The 16162-nt window shown below is 49.9% G+C and overlaps 1 protein-coding gene and 1 long non-coding RNA gene across 10 annotated transcripts in view; one reads left to right on the forward strand and one right to left on the reverse strand.

The window, feature by feature from the left end:
* SULF2 (sulfatase 2) overlaps window positions 1-16162 on the reverse strand; it is a 118674-nt gene that overhangs the window by 56808 nt on the left and 45704 nt on the right. For all 9 annotated transcript variants that reach the window (XM_077873494.1, XM_077873493.1, XM_077873492.1 and 6 more), the window contains one exon: window positions 13596-13835. In XM_077873494.1, the coding sequence (XP_077729620.1) occupies window positions 13596-13835 (240 nt within the window). The remainder of the gene's footprint in view (window positions 1-13595; window positions 13836-16162) is intronic.
* Window positions 12442-14709, forward strand: LOC144298477 (uncharacterized). The gene is made up of 2 exons (XR_013365412.1): window positions 12442-13853; window positions 14134-14709. It is a non-coding gene; the product is annotated as an uncharacterized LOC144298477 (long non-coding RNA).

Genomic DNA, 16162 nt, shown 5'->3' on the forward strand with positions numbered 1-16162 from the left:
ACCATTGTGAGACTTTCACCATCCATCCTTTGGCTTTTAGGGCTCCTGATCTGGGCAGGGGAAACAATCTTGCTAACTTTCTGGGGGTGGAGCTCGGGTCTCCTGAGGCACAAGTGATAAATGAGAAGGAAATGCTTTTGCAAACTCCAGAACACTATAAATATTAGATGCAAAATGCCACAGGACTGAAGTCTTTGTTTTTTTGGCAGACAAATTGGCTGAGGAAGCAGGGCCGGGAAGAAAGGCATCAAATAAACCCCGAGCCCCAAAGCTCTTAGGGCTGGGGCATTTCTGATATTCTGTAACTGGATCCTTTTAACTTTGGGCTGCTTGCAAGGTTACAACATGAGTCTCTTTCTTCTGCTTTTGAAAAGACACCAAATGCAAACTGCTGTACAAAGTGATACATCAATCCTGTAAAAGTTCTGGATGCCAGAGATGGGATCTTGCTGAACTGAGAACTGTGGGAAAGCAGATGAGGAAGGTGAGGGCATAATTACGCATGAAGGAGGCAGCTTGTGCTGGAAGCAGAGCGAGCTGGGAGAAATGCCTCCTTCCACTTGCTCCTTGAGGGGGGAAGCTGGATTTGGGTTTCTACAGCAGACATCTGTTTTATTTTTCTGCCCAGCATCCATTCTCCTGTCTTTTGGTAACTGTGCCTTCCGAGGTACCTACTCAGGTGAGAATGTTTCTGGCTCCCAGCTCCTGGGCTAGGCACCTGATCTGGGCTTGGCCAATCAGGGTGTCGCCTCTTCCCTGGCCTCTGTGATTGGGTAAGAAAGGGGCGTATGACCCCCGCTGAGCCAATGAAAGCCTCCCCTGAGACTTCTGCTGGAGCTTTGGGAAGAGGCTCTCTCTTTCAGCCAGGGTCACTACGGGCCATCCTCCCCTCACAAAGCAGAACCTTCCTAAGAATAAAGCTAACCCAAATGAAAAAATCCAAGAAGCAGAAAGACAGGCTCTGATGACAATGTTTGAATGCAGAGACTCAGCTAAATTGGCCTGAACTAATGGCAATTATATTTCTGAATGCCGGAAGGGGGAGACAGTAATCCAAATTCCATTTTGTTCTCATTTTCTGCTTACTTCACACCTAAGGCCGAAGAGTCATCTCTTCGTTCAAATCTTTATTGGGTACCCAATACCTGCCTGGCACTATTGTTGGGATGGAAGGATACAGCAGTGAACACATTATGCAAGAAATAAATTCAAAACATCTGAGATCATGTCAAAGGAGCGATAAATCCTACAAAGGATAGAGAGCAGGGTATCATGGCAGAGTGTGACAGGGGTTGGGGAGGGCTAATTCATGAAGGGAGGTCAGGAAAGCAACAGGGGTGTTAGATACGGAAGGTGAATGGTTACAAGAAACAAGCTGTGTGGGCAGTGCTGCAGGCAGATGCAACCACAAGTGCAAAGGTCCTGGGGTAAGTATGACCTCAGAATGTTTGAGGAACAGCAAAGAGGCCAGGCAGTTTGAGTGTGGTTAGAAAGGAAGAGAGGTAGGAGATGTGGACAGAAGAATAGGCTGAGGCTGAGCAAGGCCTTGGCAGCTCTGGCAAGTTATTCCAAGAGCATCAGGCATGATGCATCAGCGGAAGGTCGTGGCCAGGGAGTGACATGATTAGAATTCCATTTTTCAAAGCTTCCTCTCGGTGTCGGGTGCAGAGGAGGAATGGCTAATCGTTGGGGACGAGCAAATAGCTGGAGTGGAGGCTGAGGGCTGCTCCTGCCTGTTTGTGGCAAGGTCATTGCTACTGAGGAGGGCTGAGCCGTCACGGTATTGGAGATGTGGAGGGCGGGCTGTTTGTGCCTCGAATTACACGCTGCCCTTGGCCACTCACTCCTTGCGAGGATCATGCATCTCTAGCAAATGAAAGCTGGGGCCCATCCATGTTCTGGAAACTTACTAGCTGGGCATGGTGGGCTCCCCCAGCACTAGTGACAGGTTTTATCTCCTGCCAGGTCGACATCAGGAAGGGTGGCATTTGAAAATCCTTCTGCCCCTTTTAAAGCACGGTTTTGTCCAGAAGGATGGAATGAGGGGTGGGCGCTGGAGGCAGGCAGAGAAAACCCACAACAGACTCTCGGAACAAGGCCTGGGGAGACTGTCAATCACTGGATATTTAATTATCACCTTGGAGGAAGGTGACACTAAGCTGATCCTTTGAAGACCCAGCTCTCAACACCATTAGATGTCCATTTCTATGACAGATATTTTGTAACATTCCTTTATTTTCCAGAAAGAAAACTATGCCACCTAGGCATATTTTTTTTTCCAAAAAAAAAAAAAAAAAAAAAATCCATACAATGCCCTAATTACAATCTACAAGAAAAATAAAAGGAAGGCAATTCATAACAGAAAAATTTCTGTATGAACTTTTGAGCACATCCATCAAGCAGACACCATGGCGTAGCCAGGTGGTACCTACACACAGGTTCGGAGGCGTGTGAGCCCCAGACGCAGGCTGGGTGGGCCCGTGGCACTTGCAATCCAAGTGCTTCCGGCGGCCCTGCCCTGGGCGCCCAGATATTCAGTAATATGGAATAAGTCCTGGAAAAGTTTTGCATTCAAGTACAATATTCCTTCCATGTACTTATCACTTACATTCCTGGAAAATTCAGAGTGTACTAAAACTGTGAATACCTCTGGTGTTTAGGTATAAATCGGACTTAGGGTCCAGGCTCAGACCACAATACCTGCGGAAGAATCCACTCGTATAATGATCTGGTGGGAGACTCGGAAGCCTCATGGGACGCAAGGCAATTTGGGGGCCGGGTAGGGCTCTCTGGGTGCTCAGCAGGCCATAGAAGGCCCCTGCTCCCGCCCCTAACCGCCAGCAGCATCCCCAACTTTTACACCCACTAGGGACACTTTCCTAGATTTTAGCCCCTAGGGGGCAGTGTGCTCCCTTGGGAGCCACCAGGTTAGCCGTCCCTCCTTAAGCCACTGGCCTGTGGGCTGAATCCATCCCACAGGTGTGTTTGCTTTGGGCCTGCCTGGTGTTTTAATTTATTTTTTAAAAGTAGAGCAAACAGTTCACATTTGAAATCGGGACCACTTCACATAAAAATCTGGGTGTCACACTTCTGACAAATGAGAACATCTGGCACCTCTTGGTCCCATCCATCATCCCATGGGCACATCTGCCGTGGGGTGCTGCGTCCTGGCTCCTCCAGGCGTCAGAGTTCGGTTTCTCTGGGGAGAAAAGGGCTCATGCAGGCATTGCAGAAAGCGGACCACTCTGCGGCCTGGGGAGGGCAGACGCGGAGAGGCACCCGATTTGCCCTCTCCCCACGACGGCACAGCTGCAAGTGACCTGCTGGCCAAGGGGCGGGATGGGCCAGGTGCTTGGAGCAGGAGGACCTGTCCATGGACGGGTGGGACCCATAGGCCCCAGGCTGGAGCCCTCCTGGGTAGCTGCCCCATGATCCTGAACCCCGACCCGCGGCCCAGCCTCAGAGCGGCCTGGGAAGGCCTGGAGAGTCAGGGCAAAGGACCAGATGTGGAGCTCGGGCCTGAGGGGAATGCAGCAGGAGGAAGAGGGGAGGCACCCACTTCACAGGCACGGGTGGCGATTAAGTTAGACGAGTCATGCTCCCGACACAAAGTCTGGGTGTGGTAAAGGAGTAATAGGAACAGCCTGCATTTTTAAAAATTATCATTGTCATTCTTTTCATATTCTGAAAGGTCCGTGTGTCCTTCTCCAAAATTTGCTTGAATTACACTCTACACCCCAAGGCTGCCCAAGAGGACTTTTGTGATGATAGAACATGTTCTGTATCTCCACCATCCACGCTGGCATCCATGTGTGCCTCCTGGGCACTTGGAATGTGCCTAGTGTGACTAAAAAACCAAATTTTTAATTTGGTTTATTTTTAATTAACTTAAAGTTAAGTAGTTCCCAGTGGCCAGTGGCTACCGTGTTGGAGCCAGCAGCTCTAGTGTAGACCCTTCTAGAATGTTCAGGAGAGTGGCAGCTCGTGCCAGAGAGCGAGACGGCAAAAGGTCACACTTAGCCTGAAAACTACCTCAAACCCTTGGAGGCTCGAGGGTAGGCTTTACATATCCCCCCAACATAGCGACATGCTTCTTACTTTTATTTGACTTCCACAATTATTTTAATGCCCACTGAAATTAGAGACCCTGTAGGTGGAACCAAAGCAAGTTGCCCATGGGCTAGGTGGCCACAGGGCGCCACACTGAGGACCACAGCTGGAGGGGAGGGGGAGGAGAGTCCCTGATGGTCTGCAGGGTTTTCTCATTCAACACAAGATTCTGCAGCTTTAATGGAGGGTAATGTGTCACTATGGGGATTAAAGAAGGTGGTGTGCCTGAAAGATCCTAGCCGAGGTGGGGTGAATTGTGTCCCCCAGAATATATGTTCAAGTTCTAACTCCGGGTACGTGTGAACGTGACTTAATTTGGAAATAGGGTCATTGTAGATGTCGTCCACTTAAGATGAGGTCATATTGGATTATGGTGGGGCCTCATCCAGGGACTCATGTCCTTAGAAGAGGGGAGTTTGGACATGGATGTGTGCAGGCGGCCATGTGAAGAGAGATCCCCTCAGGGAGGCAGAGATGGGAGCACGGGAGCTACAAGCTGAGGACTACCAAAGACTTCCAGCAACCCCCAGAAGCTGGAGGACACAAGGAAGGGTCCTCCCCAAGAGCCTTCAGCCTCCCAAGGAAGAGTCCTCCCCAAGAGCCTTCAGCCTCCCTGCAAGGAAGAGCCCTCCCCAAGAGCCTTCAGCCTCCCCCCAAGGAAGAGTCCTCCCCAAGAGCCTTCAGCCTCCCCCCAAGGAAGGGTCTTCCCCAAGAGCCATCAGCCTCCCCCCAAGGAAGAGTCCTCCCCAAGAGCCATCAGCCTCCCCCCAAGGAAGAGTCCTCCCCAAGAGCCTTCAGCCTCCCCCCAAGGAAGAGTCCTCCCCAAGAGCCTTTAGCCTCCCCCCAAGGAAGAGCCCTCCCCAAGAGCCTTTTCAGCCTCCCCTCAAGGAAGGGTCTTCCCCAAGAGCCCTCAGCCTCCCCTCAAGGAAGGGTCCTCCCCAAGAGCCTTCAGCCTCCCGAGGAAGAGTCCTCCCCAAGAGCCTTTTCAGCCTCCCCTCAAGGAAGGGTCTTCCCCAAGAGCCCTCAGCCTCCCCTCAAGGAAGGGTCCTCCCCAAGAGCCTTCAGCCTCCCAAGGAAGAGTCCTTCCCAAGAGCCTTCAGCCTCCCCCCAAGGAAGAGCCCTCCCCAAGAGCCTTCAGCCTCCCTGCAAGGAAGAGTCCTCCCCAAGAGCCTTCAGCCTCCCCCCAAGGAAGAGTCCTCCCCAAGAGCCTTCAGCCTCCCCCCAAGGAAGGGTCTTCCCCAAGAGCCATCAGCCTCCCCCCAAGGAAGAGTCCTCCCCAAGAGCCATCAGCCTCCCCCCAAGGAAGAGTCCTCCCCAAGAGCCTTCAGCCTCCCCCCAAGGAAGAGTCCTCCCCAAGAGCCTTCAGCCTCCCCCCAAGGAAGAGTCCTCCCCAAGAGCCTTCAGCTTCCCCAACGAAGGGTCCTCCCCAAGAGCCTCCCTGCTAACACCTGATTTTGGGCTTCTGGCTTCCAGAACTGTGAGAGATTATATTCCTATTGTTTGAAGCCACCCAGTTTGTGAGGCTTTTGTTACAGCGGCCACAGGAAACTGATACACCAGCCCCCGGGCTGGGACAGAGAGAGTCTCTGCTGGTGTGTCGCCAGGGAGGCAAATAGGAATCTCCACCCATCAGCCTCACACCAGCTTTTAAAAAGTTGAGAAGTACACCCACCCACTTTCTGTCTTGCCAAGTGGCCCCCTTCTCCTCGGGCCCCAGGGAGCTCCCCTCCCAAATGTGTGGGCACTAGGCACATGACCTTCAAGGGTGGAGTCACCTCAAAGGCCCTGGGGAACTTCTGCACCTATGCTGTAACACCATTGCACAGATGAGAGACTGAGGCATAGATGGGGAAACAGAGGCCAGAGGTGGCCAGGTCTCAGCTTGAGGTGACAGACGCAGAACCAAATTCTCTAGACTCCTGCACCAATGTTCTACTTGTTTTGAAACTTAAAGATCTTGGAGAAAGGGAAGGCCATGACGTTGGAGTTAAAAGGAATTTAGCTTGAAGATGAACATGGATGTGACACACGCATCCCTCCTAAGGATGCCCAGGGCCAGCCCGGGCTGTGGGGGGCTGCCTGACTTCCGTCAGCGCTCCTAAGGTGCGTTCCTCCGCAGGGTACAAATGCTCAGTGGTCACACCCCCAGGCCGCAGTTGGGGGGGGGAGCGCTGGAGGAGGATGAAGTGAGCTGGGTGTGCAGGGGTGTGTGTGCTCGCTGGAGGGGAGAGGGGGGAGTGGGGAACTCAGACAGGAGAGAGGCCAAGCACAGAGAAGGCTACCATTGTGCAGGAGGGACAGCTGCACCACCGAGGGGGCGCCCCGCAGGAAGAATCCAAGTCCTTTCTTCTCTGGTGCAGCAGGGCCCAGAAGGAAGGAGGAGGGGCCGGAGGGTGGGGGTGGGAGGAGCAGGAGGGGAGAGGAGGGAGGAGTACAGGGAGCTGGGTGGGTGTGGGGGGGGCTGGCTCTGGATGGGACATTCGCCTACCCGGCTGGGCTCCCCAAGTGCCTAGGACGGGGCGCACCCTGTTCCAGGCACGGGGATGCTGGAGAGGACCACCTAGGTGCTCCCTGCTTCCTGGAGTGGGTTCCAAGGGAGGCAACCGGTGAGATGAGCACACTTGAGTGCTGGAGGGGTGAGTGCTGGAGGGGGGTGAGTGCTAGAGGGGGGTGAGTGCTGGAGGGGGGGTGCTGGAGGGGGCCGGACAGATGAGGCGGGGGGAGGCTAGGGAGCCCCAAAGGGAGGACAAGGGGGGATGATGAGGCAAGAGGAGGCTAGGGAACCCCGAAGGGGGAAGAAGGGGGGATGAGAACATCGTTTAACTTGGGAGGCTGGAGAACAAATATACAGACACATGTTACGTGGTGACAAGAGGTCTGAGGGAAGATAAAGCAGGGTGAGGGGACAGCAAGGGGAAAGGAACCCTCCCGGAAGGGCTAGTCAGGGAAGGCTTCTCTGAGGAGGGGCTAGTTAAAGATTGGAGGGAAGGGAGTCAACAGGCCACTCAGGTGTGTAGGGAAGAAGTTTCCAGAAAAGGAAAGAATGAGCACAAGTGAGGGGGGCCAGGTGGACTGTTTGGGAAACTGGGAGGAGTGGGGGGATGGAGGGGGATGGACAGAAGGCGAGGGCAGGGGGGCAGGTCATCAGGACCCTCCTGCTGCTAAGGCGGGAACAGGGCGCAGCGGGGAGGAGAGGTGGCGGTGGTGACCCCGGGTAACCCTTACCCCGCAGAGGGGCAGGCGGGGGTGTGCTGACAGCTGGGTGCGGGGTGGCGGGGAGGACGAAAAGCAGGAATGACACAGAGGTTCTGGCCTGAGCGGGAAGCCGTGGGACGGCCTTGGAGCCATCGGCCACTGGAGGCCGAAATGCCAGGCGCCCTTGTGAGGGCAGGCGCTGGGCGGGGAGCCGGGGGCCAGATTCGGGTTCACTGTGGGGTTCAGGGCAAGAGGCGAAAGGCAGGTCACACGGAGGGGTGGAGAGGGAGGGTGGAACTCGAACAGCAGTCCTCGCGTCTACGAGGTCACACACACACACAGACACACACTGAGAATACACTTACACAGACACACGCAAGAATGCACTTACACAGACACACAGACATACACAGAATACACTTACACAGACACAGAGACACAGACACACACAGAATACACTTACACTTAGACACATATACAGAATATACTTACACACAGATACACAGATTACACTTAGACACAGACACATACACAGAGACACAGAATACACTTACAGAGACACACACACAGAATACACTTACACACACGGACACTCACACAGAGACACAGAATACACTTACACACAGAGACACACACAGACACAGAATACACTTACACAGAATATACTTACACACAGACACACACACACGCCAGCAGCGAGTCTTGTCGGGGATGCCAGCATGCCCAGGGACAGCCTCTCTGGCCTCCTGTGTGAGAGGAGGCTGCCCCAGCCTCCACCAACGCTTCACGGGCCCTGCCAGGGCAGGCGTGATGGCACGGAGCCCCTGCCCCCCAAGTGAGGGCAGCCGCCCAAGGTTGACAGCCAAGTAGTGCAGATCCTCGGCTGACCTCCCTCCCCAGCTTTGAGTGAGCAGAAGAGTGAAATAATTGGGGTGCTCAAGGCCAAATTTCAAAACAGCTCCAACCAGGGGCCCTGATGCAGCCCAAGCTTGTAATGAGAGGCCTGTTACCACCCCCATCCCCACCCCCCACCCCCCGCCCTGCCTCCCCCGGTACATTCTAGAACATGATGAGGGAGGGGCCGAAGGCTGGCCACCAGTGCCCACATCTCTACAAAAGTCTGTACCAGATGGCAGAGGCTGGGCACAGAAACAACCTCAGAACTGCCAGACTCAGATGGCAGCGTGGAATGGGAGAGCATTACCCCAAGAAGACAATGGGTGCTTCTGTCTGATTTGCCAGCAAGCGCCAGAAAAGGTGTCCCCTCTCCTCCGACCAGAGCAGGGGGGTGGAAATCTGGGATCGCCACCTAGGTATGCTTCCCCTCCTCCTTGTTCTCACAGCCCCGGAATTCCGCTTTGCCAGAAATCAAATCGCTCATTGGCAGTGGAGGTGCCAGGGTGCACTCCCTGCCCACACATATACTAATGTACGGGGCTCCGTATTCCCACATCACCAACCTTCGGTGTGATGGGGCCTCTGAATATTCGATATGGCCATTGTTGCCTTAATTTGCATTTTGCTGATTACCAGAGAGGTTGAGCTGCCAATTTTGATCCACGTGCACAACTTATTCTCACCACCCAAGCTTATCTATCATGACATTCCTGGGCACATTGCTCTGGGATAGGTCGTGCGACACTCTGCTACATCATCAGGGTGAGCACTGCTCAAGTGCTGACTGCGTATCACTGTTCTAACACTCAATCCACACAAAACCTTAGGAGCTGAGTTACATTGTTATCCTTACTCGAGATAACCAAAACTAAGAAGTTAAATAACTTGTCCAAATTCACTCAGTTAGAAAGTGGTGGAATCAGGATTCGCACCCAGGCAGAGTCCTTGTTCTCAACGGCTTTGCAAAGAGGAATGTCATTGCCAGAACATTCCAGAACTTTGACCTGTACATATGCAATGCAAGTGAGCAGACTCAGGCAGCTGACACGTGCTAAAAGTTGACTGAGGGCATTTTGCAAAAACTGAGGATGCAATTCATCCCTTTCAGGGTATTTATAATCGAGATCCAAGTCCCCAGAGACAGAGGAAGCCAACATACAGAAATACCCATGAACAAACTGGTATTTATCCTGCCTCAGCCTCACATCTCTCACTTCGTCCTTTGTCCGTCTCTACTGCAAGCACAGGATAGCAGATAGTAAGATGTTTGCCAAATGAACATGCCAATCTTGTAAAAGACGTCAGGGTTTATGAAATTAATTAAAGGGATGCTGGAGGACAGCTTGAAGCACATGCAAATCCATTGACAAACAATATTCTGATCCATGAGGTAATTGAAGAAGGGGCCACTGGAAAGGATGAGGAGGTAGTAAGTACTTCATGGGAGAAGATTCAGAAGTCAAATGAGTCAGAGAGGCCCTTGGGAAAACTGATCAAATCCCAAATGCTTTTGCAAAAATGACCTGCTATGATTTTGCTATGCACACTGCAGGTTCAGTAAAGGACATCATATTGTGTTATCATTTCAATTTTTGGACAAGTCACACCCCACCTCTGTCACTTCAGCAACCCATTTGCTTAAAGAATCAACCCATTAGTCACAATCACAATAAAACAGTTTGTTGCTATGAGATATGACATCAAATAAGGTTATTTTCAAAATGTAGTTTCCTTTTTTCCCCCAAGGTAAAATGCCCAACTAAATGTACTATTTACATGAAATGTTGGTCCACAGTTGGTCCACTTAAGGAACATTTTTCTGATTCTAGTCTTACACCATTCAGGCTGATTTTTTTTTTAATATTTAAAAAAAATTTTTAAAAAAAATTTATTTATGATAGTCACACAGAGAGAGAGAGAGAGGCAGAGACACAGGCAGAGAGAGAAGCAGTCTCCATGCACTGGGAGCCCGACGTGGGTCTCGATCCCGGGTCTCCAGGATCGCGCCCTGGGCCAAAGGCAGGCGCCAAACCGCTGCGCCACCCAGGGATCCCCAGGCTGATCTTTTGTACTCAAAAGGGTGTCATGCACCCAAGCAGTTGTGAACTGTTACTATTGTTTGGTAATCTTCCCTCAGCATCTGCTTTCTTCTTTTCCTTACAGAAGAGAATTTCTAGCTGGAAAAATGATCACCCAGAATGGAGACTGCATTCCTTAAGCTCCTCTGCAGTCACATGTGCTCACTTGACTCATTTCTTATCAATGAGGTACAGGGAGAAATGGAGAGTAGCTGAATCTCTGGTCAATTTAGGAACACCTAAATATATAAAGCAAATATTAACAGACCTAAAGAGAGAGAGAGACAACAACACAATGATAGTAGGGGACTTTAATACCCCGCTTTCATCAATGGATAGGTCATCAAGACAGATAATTGTAAGAAAACATTGGCCTTAAATGACACAGTAGACCAGATGGACTTAACATTTACAGAACATTCCATTCCAAAGCAACAGAACACACATTCTTCTCAAGTGCACATGGAACATTCTCTGGGACAGATCATATGTGGGACCACAAAACAAATCTTAAGACATTTAAGAAAACTGAAATCATATCAAGCATATTTTCCAACCACAATGGTATGAAACTCGAAATCAATCACAAGAAGAAAACTGGAAAATTCACAAATATGGGGAGAGTCAACAACATGCTGTTGAACAATCAGTGGGCCAAACAGGAAATCAAGAAAAAAAAAAAAAAAAAAAAAACCCGAGACAAATGAAAATGGAAAGAAAACGTCTGAAAGTATATGGGATGCAGCAAAAGCAGTTCCAAGAGGGAAGTTCATAGCGATAAGTGCCACATCAAGAAATAAGAACAATCTCAAATCAGCCATCCCACTTTACACCTCAAGGAACTAGGAAAAGAAGAACAAAGCCCAAAGTCAGTAGAAGGAAGAAAATCACAAAGATTGTAATGAAAGTAAATGAAATAAGAGACTAAAACAGCAACAGAAAAGATCAATGAAATGAAGAGCTGGTTCTTTGAAAAGGTACGTCAAATGGACAAATCATTAGCTAGATTCACCAAGTAAAGGAGAGAGGACTCAAATAAAACCAGAAATGAGAGGTGTTACACAGGAATACAAAGGATCACAAGACTACTATGAGCAACTATGAACTATGCACCCACAAACTGGACAACCTAGAAGAAATGGATAAATTCCTAGAAACATGTATCTTAACAAGACTGAATCATGAGCAAATAGGGAATGAATAGACCATTTACTGGTAAGGAGACTGAGCCAGTGATCTAAAAACTCCCAACAGACAAAAGTCCACAGCCAGAGGGCTTCACTGGGGAATCCTACCAAACATTTAAAGAAGAATTAATATCAATCCTTCTCAAATTCCTCCAAAACACAGAAGAGGAGAAAACACTGTTAGACTCATTCTGTGAGGCTGGCGTTACCCTGATACCATAACCAGACAAGGAACACCACAAGAAAAGTAAATTATCGGCCAATATCCCTGATGAACACATATGCAAAAACCCTCAACAAAATATGAGTAAACTGAATTCAACAATGCAATAAGAGGATGACACCCCATGATCAGGTGGGATTTACTCAAGGGATGCATGAATGCATATGCAAGTTGATCTAGGTGATAGACCATATTAAAAATGAGGGATGAAAAACATACAATCACCTCAACAGGTGCAGGGAAAGCATTTGTCAAAATCCAACATCTATTTATGATAAAAACTCTCAACAAAGTGGGTACAGAAGGAATGTACCTCAACATAACAGAGGCCCTATATGACAAGCCCACAGCTAACATCATACTCAATAGCGAAAAACTGAAATCCTTTCCTCTAAGTTCAGATCTTAAGTTTTCTACATAGATCTTTTAGTCAGATGTTCTAAAAGGGTGTGAGCTACATTCTGCCTTCAGATAGCTTTTGTTTGGCCCATAGGGTACATTTAAAAACATTGATTTGGCAACATTTTTTTTTTTTTAAATATCAGTAGGTTACAGCTAAAAATTCAGGTTAGAAATATTTGAAGGTTGGTACCCCTGAGCATGAACGGTTATAATTATCTGGGCCTCAGTGGCAGATGCCCCTTTCAGTAGGAGCCCTCTGGTCTGCTGCAGGACCCTGTTCTGCTTCTTCTACTTGCACGCAGAATCCTACAACTGCCGGCGGGGGGTGGGGGGCGGGGGCGGTGCTCATGGTAAACTGACACATGTGGCTTTCTGCTGAGACCTGGGAACCAACAGGCTTATGTGTATAGGATTGAGGCCTTCCTAGTTCTCTCAGGAGGATCCACTTTCTGGGTTACTGTGGCAGGAGAATCAACCTGCAAGGAAACACATTCTTCTTTCTCCCCACCCCACTATGTGCCCCACTAGCCTCACATGTATCTGAGGAAAGCCTCCCTGCCCCGCTCCCTAAGCCTAGAAGGCTGCTTCATCTCTGAAGTTACCCAACAGAGGTCTTGGTCTTTTCCTCCTGTCATTCCCACCAAACAAACCCCTTGTCATGTGGATGCATCCCTGGGGTAGCAAGATCCCAGTCATGGAGTCTGATTTCGCAACTGCCTTGGCTCCTTACCCAAAGAGGAGAGTATTCATTTTTTAAAAATTCAATTTAATGGAGTTTGGAGGATTTTGCAGTGGTGCTAGAGATGAGTGTTTATCATTGTGTCTTTGCCTGAGGCCAGCAGGCTGGCAGATGAGCCTTGGGAACCAACTAAGGTATCTTCCCAAAAGATAGACTGACAGGAAGCCCCATTCTCTTTGTATCCACCTGCCCCCACTCCCGCCCCACCCCGGGATAGCACGCACAGCACTGAGCACCGGAGAGATGGAGCTTATTGGGTAGTGCAGACAGCCAAGTGTTGACAAACTGTCCATGTCAACTCCCGGGTCATTCTGCAGAGTGGCTGCATAGTCCCACATATGCTCCTCTCTATTTTCCACACCAATTTTAATTCCCGCCCCATACACCAATGTTCTTCTGGAACCTTCTTCCATATTGATGGTCTAAAGTAAAAAAAATCAGTCCCCAATATAACTTACAGTGAATGCAAGCTCATACATGAGGACTTCTAGCCTCTCTATTATATTTGCTATTATAAATGAACTCTTCTTTTTTTTTTTAAATTCAAATTCCTTTGAAAAGGTCCGTTTCTTTCATGACAATAGGCAAATCATTTTGTATTTTTCTAAGGCATAAATGCACAACTTTTAAATTAAAATGAAGTTGTCTATGGGCTACCTGAAACATCTAAAATCCCCGCAGGACAGGGACCACATGCTGGCCCGAGGCCAGGACACTTGCAATGCTCCCTGCCTGCCCACCCACGGCCTCTTGGTTCCCCTTACCTGTCCGGTAGCCCGTGCTGTTGAGGTACACGGCGAAGGTGCGGCTCTCATGCTGTGCCTGCCAGGAGGGTGAGGAGCAGTTCTCGTTGTTGGTGTAGGTGTTGTGGTTGTGGACATACTTTCCGGTGAGGATGGAGGAGCGCGAGGGGCAGCACATGGGCGTGGTCACGAAGGCGTTGATGAAGTGTGCCCCGCCCTGCTCCATGATGCGCCGGGTCTTGTTCATCACCTGCATGGAACCTGCAAGCAGGAGCCAAGGTGAGGTGCGGCCAGCCAGTTCCTAACTAGTGCTCCAGCAGGCCACGAGGCAATGGTGGTTCTCAAACAGGGTGGCATTTGTAAATCTCTGTGGACAGATGGAGGGGGCACCACTGTCCTGTGTGGGCTGGGGGTGGGCAAGGCACGGTGGGGTTGTCCTGCACAAGAAATATCCTGGGTCCGCAGTCCCACTGGGTGGGTGGTCATGGGGAGCAGGTCAACACTTGTTTGTAAATTATCCAAGCCCTGTTTACATGTAAACATTTTTTTTTTTTTGCAGGCTATTAACATGCAGTGTATTCCTTTTTTGTTTTTTGGGAAAGCAACCACTATGTAAACCAAGGGAAGATTATACTCTGTTTTGTTTGGAACCTTCCCAAGAATTGTTCACGTCTTCTGAAATCTGTCCATGCCAGCCCACCGGTCTCACCTTCTCCCTGAACACTCCTCGACTGAATGCTCTGCTCCTCTGTCCACATGGATCCTTCTACTTTGGAATCCACTTCCTACCTCTCCCCAGATTCAACCCATCGGCCAAGCCACACCTCTTCTAGGGATCGCTCTGGCTTCTGATTCCTCGAGCTCTTAGTATGCATGCAGCATGTGTTATTAGGACTTAATTATATACCACCAGATATTGTGGCTTCATTCATGACTTTTCTTGTTTCTCAATGAAGCTATAACAGTGAAAGGCACTTAGGGAGGAAAGGAAACGCCTGTGTTCTAGAAGCCCTACTGTGTGTAGGTGTTTTCATGGGTCTCTCCCCATAAGGGCAGAGGCTATCAATCCCCAGCGGCCCCATGATGTGTGATGTACCGCAGGCACTCAATAAATGTTTGCAGAGTGGATGCATAATACTATGGCTGGTATTTGAATATTTAGTAGGTTTAGGGAAATAGTCAATGGAAATCTTTTCTCTCATCCTTCTATGGCCACACTCCGTTGGCTTCCTTTTCCTTATGGTTCTTAGAATCTGTCTTGGCTCGAGTGATACAAACCCTCCTCCACCCCGATTCCATGTCCTAACCCTCAAAACATGGGAATGTGGCCTTACTTGGAAAAAGGATCTTTACAGACGCAGTTAAGGATCTTGGGGGTGGGATCATTCTGGATTACCCAGGTGGGCCCTAAATCCAGTGACAGGTGTCTTGTAAGAGATAGAGGGGGGAAGACACCCAGACATGGAGGGGTCAGCCATGTGAGGACCGAGCTGGAGGTTGGAGAGAGGGTGCCACAAGCTAAGGAGCTCCGGGGGCCCCTAAGAACAGCAAGGAAGGAGTCTCCTCTAGAGCCTTTGGAGGAGCATAACCCTGTCAACACCTTGATTCTGGACCTCTGGCTTCTAGAACTGTGAATGAGGAAACCTATACAGGGTCTATCAGGCATCTGAAGATTTCGCTGGAGAGCTGCTGATCCCACTCACCAAGAGCCCCTCAGAGACATAACGACGACTAATCAGACCACCCCCTCCCAGCGCTCTGTCCCTACCAGCGAAGAATGAAAAGATTTATGACTCTTTCATCCCATCTTTCTGCCAAATAGGGACGGAACCAGAGTTAGAGCTTCCCCGAGGCAAACATCGATCTTATCTCCTCACTGTTTAAAACCAAGATAGCTTCCCATGGCACTCGGAAGTAAAACTGAATTCCTCACTGTGGCCTAAGACTCTTCCAGACTTGCCCTTGCTGCCAACCCACCTCCTGTGTTCCTTTGACCTCATCTCTTGCTTCTCCTTGCTCACCTGACTACACCGGCCTCCTTGTGGTTTCTCAAATGCTCCAAACTCATCCTTGCCCCAGGATCATTGCACTTGCTATTGCTTCTGCCTGGGACTCTTTCTGAGGCTTCACTTTGCTGGCTTGTTCCATTATTCAGATCTTAACCTGAGGTCACCTCCTCAGCAAAGTCTGGTCGCACCCTTCCCGCCTCCCCCAGTCTAAAGAAGCCCCCACTCTTTACTCCTTATTACATCAGCATTAAGTATCTTCTTGGCATTTTTCTCCTTCTGAAATGGTTTCCTTTACTGGGTCACTTGTTTATGATCTACTTTCCCTGGATGGAGAGCTCTGGGTGACTCAGGGTGCTGTTCACTCCCCCACCAACACCCCCATCCCCCAGGGAATGTGCAATGGGTGCTCTGTAAACACTCTGTGAGTGATGGAAGGAAGCACAGCAAAGCCTGCCCTTTCCAGCCAGGCACTTGAGGGGGTTTTCTAAGGGCCACCCTCCGGGTCCAGGTATGTTCCCTGAGCCTCTTGGCTATGGCTGCCAGCGGTGGTGGAGGAAAGAACTGGCTTTGTGTTGCAAA

The sequence above is a fragment of the Canis aureus genome, chromosome 26 (genome assembly GCF_053574225.1).
Source record: "Canis aureus isolate CA01 chromosome 26, VMU_Caureus_v.1.0, whole genome shotgun sequence".
Classification (NCBI taxonomy): domain Eukaryota; kingdom Metazoa; phylum Chordata; class Mammalia; order Carnivora; family Canidae; genus Canis; species Canis aureus.